Source organism: Pelodiscus sinensis, chromosome 1, assembly GCF_052426305.1.
Source record: "Pelodiscus sinensis isolate ZL-2025 chromosome 1, ASM5242630v1, whole genome shotgun sequence".
In the NCBI taxonomy this organism is placed as follows: Eukaryota; Metazoa; Chordata; order Testudines; family Trionychidae; genus Pelodiscus; species Pelodiscus sinensis.
In genome coordinates, this window is record NC_143052.1 from 331,257,621 (window position 1) to 331,269,735 (window position 12,115).

The window sequence follows — 12,115 nt, forward strand, 5'->3', positions numbered from 1 at the left end:
GAAGAAGGTCCATGGCAGTGTGGATGCTCTCTTGTACAAGAAAGCTCTGATGGCCATTTTAGCCATAGGGGTTTCTTGCCCAAGAAATTCATGTTGCCTGTCTACACTGCCTTCTTGTGGAAGAGCTCTTGCCCAAGAGGGCTTAATCCTCATGGGAAGAGGAATAACTCTTCCAGAAGAAGCCCTGTTTTCTGAAGCTGTACTATAAATTTACCTGCACAAGAACGCAGGTGCAGTGTAGACACCCAGCAAGTTCTTGCACAAGAACAGCTGTTCTTATGCAAAAAGCCTGCAGAGTAGAGGTATCCATCAAGTTCTAGCCCCGCCCTTTAAAATCCCCTCCCCCCAACCTTCAGAAGCTCCTCCTCCTTCGTTTGGATCCCGCCCTTTCTACTCCTGCGGGTGCCACACAGCACATGCGCACTTGTCCTCGTGGGCAAACGCCTCCGCCCGCTTCTCAGCCCCACGCCCGCGCCTCTGGGCTATGCAAATAGGCCAGCTACGCGTGCGCACCTTCGCCCCGCCCCGCGCTCGTACGCCTGCGCCCGGCCTCGGGGCCTGTCGGTTTGTCCCGAAGTTTCGCGAAGCTTCCCGCAGGCTCCGCTCGGCTTTTTCCGGGGAGACTCGAGAGCGAGGCTTCAGCGCTCCCGGCCGCTTCCTGTCTCCCGGCGCGTTGCTGTTCCCGGCTCCCGTCATGTCCCAGCTCTGCTACAACCGGGGCTGCGGCCAGCGCTTCGACCCCGCCTCCAACACGGAAGGTAGGCGCCGGGGGCAGGGGCTTGCGGCGGCTCCGAGGCGCCCCCCTGCCGGAGGGGCTGTGGCGGCGGTTGGCTCGTGCCGCGCATTGCCGGGCGGTGGGCTGGCCCGGGCTGCGCTGGCTGCGGGGTGTGTGCAAGGGCTGCGCTCGGGGGGGGGGGGGGGCGTGCTGATTGGGGGAGGGGGCAGGGCTGCCTCGATGTGAGGAGGGGCCTGCTCTGGGGGAGCAGCGTTTGCGCTGCCTGGGGGCCCCGGCAGGAGGCGGAGGGGCGAGGGGAGCCTGGCGGGGGGTGCGGCGGCGGAGGGATTGCGCTGACTTGGGGGGAAGCTGGGCTCTGGAGGGACAGCCCTTGTTTGGGAGTAGGGGGGGGGGGGGGGTGCAGGTCCGGATACCTGACAGCAGCGTTCGCCGTAAACGGAGTTTTTTGGCCACCCAAAAGAGGTTAAATGCCACCCCGTTAGTTGGCAGAGCACCCTCGGCCAGCAACATGTGGCTGTATGGATGGTGCCCCTCTGCACATGTCTCCGTGCAGGTAACACAGTTTATTCTGTACATGGATGGAAAAAGTTAGAGGGGCCGTTGCCTGGCAGGAGGGCTTGCTCCTGAGTGGGATCTGGCCAGAGTGAGGAGGGACTGTGCTGGTGGGGAGGAGCCTGTGAAGTGGGGGACTGTGCTGATGTCAGGAAGGGGGAGTTGCACTGATATGATGGGGTGGCTGTGCTGATATTGGGGGAAACTAACACAAGTGTATAAGGGCAAAATTAGATCAAGGCACAGAACAAGATGAAATTGGCTAGAGACAAATAGGGTAACAGACTATGAATCTGGTGGCACTTTAAAGCAGGGGTGGGGAACCTTTTTTGGGTCCGGGGGCCGCTGACCCACAGAAAAATCAGTCAGGAGTTGCACATAAGTGAGAAGTAAAGCGAGAAGCCCCTGACTGTGAAGAAAGACAGACACTCCCTACATTCCCCTTGACCACCAGAGCCTAGGAGGGCCCATACTAGTAGATTTTGTATGCTCCCGTCCTGCGGGTGGGTAGCAGGGGGCTGGAGCGTCAGCACAGGCTCCCTAATGCTGGGGTTTCCCACCCTTGCTTTAAAAAGTAACAAATTTATTAAGTTGTTAGGGCATGAACTTTTCTGAGCTACAACTCACTTTGTCAAATGCTGAAGAGAAAAGTATAGCACAACTTCACCAAATGTTCTACAGCAGTGAAGGTGCATTGGTACAACTATAGTGCTGTAGCACTGTGGGGTAGACTAGGGATGTTAAATTTAGATTAATGGGCTAATCGAATAGTCAATGCAGTTTGCATCGACTATTCAATTAGTCAGTAAGGGTGCCTCTGCCTTTGAAGGGTAGTAGCAGCCCTAGGGCTGTTGCTACCCTTCAAAGGCAAAAGCGCTGGCGCTGTGCTCCCCACAGCATTTCAAAGCAGCAGTGCCACATGGAGCCTGGGGTCCTTGCTGACCCTGGGCTGCATGTGATGCTGCCACTTTGAAACACTGCAGGGAGCCCAGCATCAGGCTCTACACGGCATTTCAAAGTGGCAGCACCGCTTAGAGCCCAAGGTCAGCATGGGAGTCCCCTGGAACCCCTATGCTCCACGTGGCACTACTGCTTTGAAACACCACAGGGAGCCACTTCCCCCCCGACGCTAGCTTTGTGGTATTGTGTCCCCCCCCCCCCCCGCCTCCCACCGGGTGCTGCTGTCTCTAAAGCAGCAGTGGCGGTGGAGGACAGTGGAGGCTGCCATGAAGCAGCCTCTGTCCATGGTGGCCTGAGTTCCCCGCGGAGCAACCTCTGTCTGTGGCAAGCCTGGTCCACAGCAGTAGCCCCTGTCCGTGGGGGGGTCCATGCTTCCAACAGACATGGGCTGTTGCAGTGGACCAGCATTTTGTTTGCGGGGAGCTCAGACTCCTGTGGACAGGGGCTGCTGCCTCTGTATCAGAGGCAACAGCGTGGGGTGGCAGGCAGACAATCTGTGCAGGAAGCTGGCTTTTAAATGGTCTCTCCTGATGGGCCAGCTCCTGCCTGCCACCCCATACTGCTCCCTCTGATATAGAGACAGCCGCATAGGGTGGCAGGGTGCTCCCCAGGAGTGGGGCCAGTAGCACACTGACAGCTGGCCCTACCCCAGGGACTATCAAATACTCATGTAACTGCTAAGATTCCATGTGGTTACATGAATATTCAATTACATGATATCTAACATCCCTAAGTAGGAAAAGACTTGATAACTGCTACTATGTGCACTGGATTAAATGGCCTAGAGAGGTTGTGGAATCTCCATCAGTAGAGATTTTTAAAGTAGTTAGACAAACACCTGTCTTGCATGGTGTAGATCAGGGTTACTCAACATGCAGCCCGCTTGTTTGTGGCCCACGGTGCAGTTTGGGTTTACACAGGGCTCAATATGGTGCCCATGGGTGGGATCTTTTGAACATGGCTTCCACTGGGAACACGCTCCACAACGGCGAGGCAAGTCCAAGGCGGGGTGAGCATTGAGAGGTGCAAGCAGACAGGCTGGCTAGAAAAGACAGGTACAGGGTGTTGGCATTTCTAGCCTCCAGGAAAGAGATGCCAGGAGCATTGGGGCGTTGTGGGAAGTGCTGACTGCTTAGCCTTGTGGGCAGAGCATGAGAGGTGGCTGGCTCAAACTGGCCGCATTGGGTCTGGCGCTACGGCCGGGCAGCCCTGCCTCTGTCCTTCACGGAGCGACGGACTCCCGTATGGGGATGTCAGCCCTGTTTGGAATCCAGGATGGAGCTCCCAGGTACCTGCCCTTTTTTGCCTCTAATGTCCGGCCTGACTTGCTCAGCTCCCCGCATGCTGCAGGTTGGAGTTCTCTGGCTTGGAAACTTTTCTTTTTACAGTAAAATCACTCCAAGAAATGCACAACCTGAAGCTTCAAGCTAAACATCCAAAACACTGGTATACAATTTTCTTTTTAATAAGAAGCATTAAAAATAGCAACAAAGAAGAGAGGCTTATTGGATGAACTCTGGGTTTTCAACTCTGTTTGGGAGAGGGAATTCACGTTTGTAGAGATAAATGGAAAACCAATGTGTCTTCTTTTAAAGAAAACAAATCTGCAACGGCACCATGAATCTTGTCATGCTGAGTTCAAAGACTTGTATCCACCTGACAGCAATTTAAGAAAAACAAAGATACGTTCCTTAAAGGAAGGTTAGTAGTTAAATTCCTGGACTGCAATTGGTCTTTAAAAGTGCTGTCATATGGGTGGAAATCAGGTAAATATTACATTTTACTAATATCAACAGAACTGACTTAAATGGGGCCTGCATGTTGTGTAGTCTTGCCTTAATCTTTGTATTCATACCCGTCAGTGTGAAAGAATCTATTTGCATATATATTTGCATGTATAGGCAACCACACTTAAGTTGGGGCCCTTGGCACATGTGAGTATCATTGTGGCCCCTGAGTCTTCTAAAGTTGAGTAGCCCTGGTGCAGACAGTACTTAGTCCTGCCATGAGTGAAAGGGACTGGACTAGATGACCTCTTGAGGTCCCTTCCAGTCCTATGATCGTAAGGCAGCTCACCCATCTTGTTTCTCTCATATAATGAGACCACATGGCTAAAATAACAGTGAATAATTACAGAGATCTACCCAGAGGTAATAAGTGGTAAATTATCACGACGATTCGATAGTTCCTGGAGATGGGGCTGGCAGCCAGTATACTTCTGGCCCCCTTCCTGGGGAGCTGCCTGCCACCCTGCGCTGCTGCCTTTGTATCAGAGGCAGCAGCATGGGATGCCATGTGGGAGCCAGTCTGTGACAGGAGGCTGCCTGCGGCCCCGTGCTGCTACCTCGGATACAAGGGTGGCAGTAGCCCCTCTTCATGGGGGGCCCGGGCTCCCTGCAGACAGAGACTGCACCAGGATCCCACAGAGCAGCCTCTGTCCACAACAGCATGGGCTTGCCATGGACTACATCGGCATCCCAGGGTCGGGATTCCTTATGGGAGGCAGCAAGGAGAGGGAGCCATGCAGCTCTGCAGAGCCAGCATGTGCCAAGAGCATGTGTTAAAAGCTGGTTAACAACATGTATCGGCTCCCCCCTCTCCCTTCCCCAGTCTATGCTGGTGCTTCCAATAGAGAGGCAGCAGTATGGGGGGGGGGGCAAGCAGCTGCACAGGAGACAATGCATGTGGGCAGCCTGCTTGAAAGCAGGCTTCCTGCATGTACTGGCTCCTGCCTGTCCTCTTAGCCCTCCACACTGCTGCCTCTGTATCACAGGCAGCAGCTTGGGATTGGAGGGGCAGGCGACTCCACGGGATCTGGTGCTCATGGACGCCAGCTCCCATCTCTTCCCCCCCCCGCCCTTGCTGCCTCTGATACAGAAGTTTGTGCAGCTGGGAAACTGATGCTTTATGCTATGATGGTTACGGTTTTGTCTCAGTTATTTTTAGGAAATGTCAAGGAGAGTCACAGACAACAAACAAAATGTCATTGAAGCTATGATCTGTGACTTACTAAAAATGGCATGAGTGGAAGGGAGAGATTGACTGCTGAGGTGGGGGAAGGGGGTGTCTAGCCACCTGTGGCTGATTTTACAAATATATTTTCTCTGCCATTATGTAAAGACAAGTGTACATGACAGCACTACATTGGTACAGCTGCACCAATTCACCTGCGCCTCTGTAGAACATCGTGTGCTATAACAAGACACAACTATGCAGCACTTTAAAGACTAACAAGATGGTTTATTAGGTGATGAGCTTTCACGTGTCAGGCCACTTCCTCAGATCAAATGGTTTTCTCTTCAGCATCTGAAACAAGTTGTAGCACTCAGCACATATCTGAATTTGAAGGTCTTTTGAAGTGATGGAATCCATGACCTTTATTACAAAATACTAGTGAAGAGTAAAGGGGCTGCTAGCATCCTGCCAGCAGTACTGAAGGACAGTGGTTCCTTCCAGACTACTGCAGCCTTTTCAAGAGTGTGATTTGTCTTGCATACCCCAAGTTTCACTTCATTTAAAAAAATACTTACATACCAAATTTGATATAAAAATACAAAAGTGTCAGAAAAATTGATGAAAAATTGCACACTTTCTCATTTTGCCATATAAATAAATCAATTGAAATATAAATATTATAACACTCGTGTAAGTACACTTGAGTGTGTGTTTCACCTGTGAGCCTTGTCTGAAGTGTGAGCCACAGTCTTGAGGCTGAAGCCTGTAACTTAGATCCATGGGGGGCCCTTCTGACATGGGAACCCACGCAGATGCCCTGCTTGCTGCCCCCTAATGGCATTTAATTTAAAAAAGGGGGAACTACACAAAAGTGAGGTTAAACAGAAATTAAAAGGTATAGTGCCAAAAGTAAGCTGCATGGAAACTTTTCAAAGACATGTTAATAGAGGCCCAACTTAAAAGTATACCCCAAATTAAAAAACAAAGGAAGAGAACCAAAAATTTGCCACCATGGCTTAACAACCAAGGAAAAGAAACAAGGAGAGATAAAAAGGCATCATTTTAAAAGTGTAAGTTAAATCCTAGTGAGGAAAATAGAAAGAAGCATAAACTCTGTCAAATTAAGTGTAAAAATATAATAAGAAAAGCCAAAAAGGTGTTTGAAGATCAGATGGCCAAAAACTCAAGAAGTAATATCAAAGTGTGTAAGTACATCAGAAGCAGGAAGCTTGCTAAACAACCAGTGGGGCCACTAGACGATCGAGATGCTAAAGGAGCACTGAAAGCCAATAAGGTCACTGCGGAGAAACTAATGAATTATTTGCTTCGGTCTTCACGGCTGAAGATGTTGGGGAGATTCTCAGACCTGAGCCATTCTTTTTAGGTGACAAATCTGAGGAATTGTCCGAGATTAAGTTGTCATTAGAGGACGTTTTGGAGTAAATTGATAAACTTAGTAGGTATGTTAAAATGGGGTTACATTCGTAATCGAGTAGCCAATAGAATTTTTTTTATTGGCTACTCAATTAGTTGAGAAGAGTAGGCAGTTCCAGCAGACAGTCTAGGTCCCAGCATAACCTTCCCTGCTGCTGCTGTGCATTATAAAGAACAGGGAAGTCGGCGTGCAAAGTTGCTGAGGCACTCCCTTGTCCTGTGGGGGTCTCATTCCTCAGCATAACTCCCCCTTCTGCTGCTCTGCATTATAAAGGGCAGGGAAGTTACAATCAAAATCCGGCGGCTCTTAACGTACAGTATTTAAAAGGCAGAGCCGCAGCGTAGTTAGCTCCTGGGGTTGGGAACGAACACTGCTGCGGCTCTGCAGTTTCCCCATTAGCTGATTAAATGCATTTCAACATCCTTACTCTGTAGTATAAAGCTAAGCTCGCAACACATGTAACCACTAAGATTTTTAGTAGTTACACGGTTACTCTATTACACAATTTTTAACATTCCTATTAACAAGTCCTCTACATTTCTTCTCTATCTTATTGATTGTGATCAAGCCACTTCTGAACTTTCTCTTTGTGGAGCAAAACATATGGAGTTTGAGTCTCTGGGTCTAAGGTATGCTTTGCAATCCTGTAATCAAGTTTATGAACATCAGATAAAGTTTAAGACAGTTTGGAACCTTTGGTGCCTTTGGCCAGGAGGCTTGAACACATCTCTCAAACTGCAAACAATTGAGTAATTGAGTGGAGTGCTGCAAAATTGAGTTGGCTATCAGATTGTCCTTCAAACGGACCAGGTGACACTTGTATCCAGTGAAAGGAGACCAGTTAAGGTTAGCTATATGTGAGTGCTGATCATGGCCTCCCAAAAGATCCCGTGATAAATTTAATAAGGGTAATTTTATTTATGGGCTTATATGCACTCAGTTGTGTATATGGAGAAAAAATAGGCTGTGCTTTAAAGAACTTAGTCAAAATAGGGTCTATGCTGCTTCATATATATTCTCTGAATGCTTATTCTGTCAAGTCTGAATGTGCTCTCCTGTGGAGTTTTCTTTGATTTAAAAGAGTGATGGGAAAAGGGTGGAAAGTCAATCTTATGTTTAATGTGAGATTTACATGTGTGCTGTTGTGACTGTAATTGTGTTTAGATTAATAGTTGCAAGGTAGGGTTTTTTGGTTCATTTAATTACATTCTCATTTAGTACAGCATTTTTCTTTGCTTTCAGATTCATGCACATATCATCCAGGTGTACCAGTTTTTCATGATGCTCTAAAGGTGAGTATGCCAGGATATAGCTAGTGAAAGGTTCTTTAAATCATTCAGTAGTGGTCCACCTTTGTTAATGATGTAGCAAATGTCTTCTCTCTGAAATGCAACCAAATGACTCCTGGAAATGGCATTTATGTAAAGTTGAAAGAAACTGAATGAATATTGGCTAGACTCAAGCAATAAGTATCAGGTATGTTATATGACCACTTACTGCAGCAATGATTATTTTTCTATTGGTAATCTCAAACCGAGCATGTTGTTTTAAGCATTACATATCCTCTATCGCTTTGTGGAAAATATAGTGCCTTGCCATAGCCATATAAAAAGCATTGAGTGTAGAACTGTTTTCAGTTATAGACATTTTAGAATTTCAGTACACAATCTTTGTTGTCTTTTTGCATTTTTAAAGGAAACTCAGTTTCAAGAATTGACTAATATACTTTGGAAAGGTTAGACTTTTTTCATAGTATTCTTACACCAGCAGCTCTTAAACTATGCTATCTGGATCATTGATGGTCTATTAAGTATTTGTTGATGACCTTCAGGGACCAGCAGCGAGGAGTCCTGTGGCACCTTATAGACTAACCGAAGCGTTGGAGCATAAGCTTTCGTGGGCAAAGACCCACTTCGTCAGATGCATGGGTCTTTGCCCACAAAAGCTTATACTGCAACACTTCGGTTAGTCTATAAGGTGCCACGGGACTCCTCGCCGCTTTTGCAGATTCACACTAACATGGCTCCCCCTCTGATTCAGGGACCAGGCTGATCCCGTGGTGTTGATTCTCAATTTTCTATACTAAGTTTAATTAAGACAGAGAAAATATATTAAATACTTCAGTTTGACCAGGTAAGCTATTGCTGTAGTTACCATGGAGATATGGTGTGGAAAAATCTGAAAATTCTTGGCATATGTACAGATCAAAGTCTTCAGGAATTATTCCTATCTGACTCTAAATGAGGCTAATGTGAAGTTTGGAAGTGGCAAAATAGTAACTTTAAAATATTGACTGCAAAAAATAAGGAATATTACATATGATGAGTATCTCAAACATGCAAAGTACATGAATTTGTGAGTGATTATTCAGTATGTGAGGGGACTTGAAAAGAAACTGCCTGGCATCAGCTTGATGTAAGTGTAGAGATCAGAAGTAAGTGGATTTGTTAGTCCACCTTCTGGCTTCTCTTCCTAGGACGAGTGGCATTTCCTCAAAACTTTCCTTCTTCCCAGTCTTGTGCTGACACACCATCAGAAACGGCCATGATTGATAAGGGAGAACTACTTATTGATAATGATAGGAATGAGCAGCACAGCTTCTTAGTTGGCTACGAATAGCTCTTGAAAAATTGGTTGTCTGAAACTGAACACCCAAATATCAGACAGAAATAATATTCAGAGTATTTACTAAGGGACAACTTGTCCTAAATTCTCAATTACTGAGGGGAAAATCTACACTCTCATTGCTGCATTTGCTTTTCACAAACTACTCTTAGTGTTTCTTTTTACAGGTGATGTACCCAAGTATTTGAATGCTAATATTTTTAATGTATTATTAAATTTCTTAGCTTTAATTTGGGGTATTGCAGATTACATATTATATATATTTTTATGACTTTAAACCCAACTTTGTACTTCAGGATAATTTAAGCTTTATACCCAAATGTATAGATACTCCTTCTTTAACCTGTGTATAAGATAATGTTAAAATTATCTTTAAGAAATTAAATGTGCTTTTATTACAGAACAACACATTCCATCTTAATTTTTTTGTCCCCTCATTTCCTGGTCTCTTTGAAAGTTATAGTGAGCCCGTTTGGGTGTAATTTTCCTTCTAATATGTGTCCTACATAAGCTAAATTATAAATGATCTTGTTTACAATATATTGGCTATGTAAAGAATGAACATTTAGAGGAAACAAGAAGCATTATGTTGCAGTAGTCTAAAGAGAGAATGTCTCATCATATCTTTTAGTTTGCTGCAGAAATACATTGTTTGTCAATGTCTTTTGTAATACCAAATTAAAGTCTGGCTCTTTGAGGTTTCCAGGTAAATTGTTTTGTGTGGTGAGGTAAGAGTCCTGATGCTAGAGAAACATCTATATCATCTGATAGAATAAATATTGGGTTTGAGTTGACCTTATTTAAGCAATTACTGTCTAAAGCAAACGACACCGGACAAGGGAAAATGAAGGAGGCTGATCTCAAATAAGTCTGTGACTTTCCAAAGATTAAAAAAAATTCTGTGCTATATTGCTCTTGAAAATAAGGACTGTGTCCATAGGATTAGCAGATTAACTCCACTTCAGAGATATCTATTTTAGTTACATTATTTTATCAGCTGTGTTAGTTTGCCTTTTTTCATATTGAATCAGCACCTCGAATAGCACGAGAGTATTGTTTCGGCAAGCTATGAAGGTGCTTTATGATGAAGTCAGCAAATGTGCAGTAGTGATGGCAGCTGTAGATGTTTTTATATTTTTCAAAATACAGAGATCAGCAACATCCAGAGAGAGGAGAGTGTTAAGACCATAAAGAAGCATATGCTCGAAAGAATTTTCATTAAGCTTTTGTTTCTCATGAACTTTATTGAACAGAGTGTTTGCATCTGTCTCATTATTCTTTTCCAAATTTTATAGGGCTGGTCATGCTGTAAGAGAAGGACAACAGACTTTTCTGACTTCTTGAGCATTGCGGTATGTTTTTTTTTTTTAATTAATACAATTCTGTATATCGTCTATTATGCTTTAAAAATCTTGCACAAAAAATCATAATTAACAGGGCTCGCCAAACTGCGGTGAGCCCTGCTCGCCAGCTGTGTTGTCTGGCGATCTGCACATGTGCAAATCGCCCGAACCCGGCTCCTCTGGGTTACAATCTACTCGCCATGGGCAAGTAGATTGTATTATTTGTTGATCCCTGATAATTAGATATTAAGTTATACTACTGCCATGTATTAAGCATATTTTAAATATGTCTTGTTAAACCAAAACCATTTTGAATCAAACATCGTAAAGACACTCCTTGTGGACTACATAGCATTTTATTAATTGGCTTTTTCAAAATGTGTTTGTTATATTGTTAATATGAGACTCATGGAAGAAGATGGTGTTTTTACACTCATTCGTCTAAATCATAAATAATTAAAGAGGTCTTCCTCAAACTTAAAAACCCCTCATAACAAGCACTGAACACTTAATTTAAGTGTTCCAGACAGTTTGTTTATATATTTGAATAATTTTTCAACCTTACAGCATGTGTCACTAGAACTCAGCAAAGGGAGAAAGGGAAAGGTGAAGAAATCAAATTGCATTAATTCATTAAACTTGGATAATATGTGGTTTGTTTTTGGACTTCATATATGAAGTGTTTTGTTTTTTTCATGTATGTTTTTGTTTGTTCTCTACAATAGGGCTGTACAAAGGGTCTCCATAATAGTGAGAAACCCCCAGAGCCTGTGAAACCTGAAGTGAAAACTACCTCTGAGCGGAAGGAGTTAGCTGATCTGAAACCTAAATTTCAGGAGCATATAATTCAAGCACCAAAACCAGTGGAAACGATTAATAGACCAAGGTACAGAATGCTGAATCAAATGTGTTTCTAATGATTAACTTCGATTTTTTTTTTTTTTTTTTTTTGCTTACTGTTGATTTTATGTTGAAGATACTATGGTGATGAACAGCTGCCTTAAACCTTAAGATAGAAGTCAAGTGTATTCTTTTTTCAAGTCTGGTATTGACAGTATTTAAATTACAAGCTCACCTGAGTTACAAACATCCAATTTACAAAAAACCCCACATACGAACGCTTACCTGCAGCCTGAGGAGAGGTGGCAAGAGGCACTGGTGGCAATGATCATGGGCTGGACGACTGGCAGGCTCTCCTTTGTCAATTTTTGGTCTGGCTTGAATTAATCCCCAGCCAGTTGTACAATTTCATAATGAAACTTCAATCTCTTCCTTGAAATTATTTTGCAGGTAAGGTATTTTATAGTGGCAGAAGAGGCCTGAGAGGTATCCTTTGTCATATTATATCATTTATTTTGACCAAGATAACATTCATGTATTTAAATATTTTAGCCCAGATGAGCCAATGACCAGTTTACAGCTGAAAGTATCAGCTTCTCTGAAACAAGCACTAGATAAACTGAAACTATCATCAGAGAATGAAGAAGAAAAAAAAGGTAAGAACCTGTA

The 12,115-nt window shown here is 44.5% G+C and overlaps 1 protein-coding gene across 1 annotated transcript in view; it reads left to right on the forward strand.

Moving 5' to 3' along the window:
• The first annotated feature begins 423 nt into the window (after positions 1-423).
• Positions 424-12,115, forward strand: part of CHORDC1 (cysteine and histidine rich domain containing 1) — a 30,806-nt gene continuing 19,114 nt past the window's right edge. Inside the window, exons 1-5 of the mRNA XM_075919381.2 lie at positions 424-758; positions 7,881-7,930; positions 10,559-10,615; positions 11,332-11,492; positions 11,999-12,102. Coding sequence (XP_075775496.1) covers positions 485-758; positions 7,881-7,930; positions 10,559-10,615; positions 11,332-11,492; positions 11,999-12,102 — 646 coding nt within the window. The 5' untranslated portion in view covers positions 424-484. The remainder of the gene's footprint in view (positions 759-7,880; positions 7,931-10,558; positions 10,616-11,331; positions 11,493-11,998; positions 12,103-12,115) is intronic.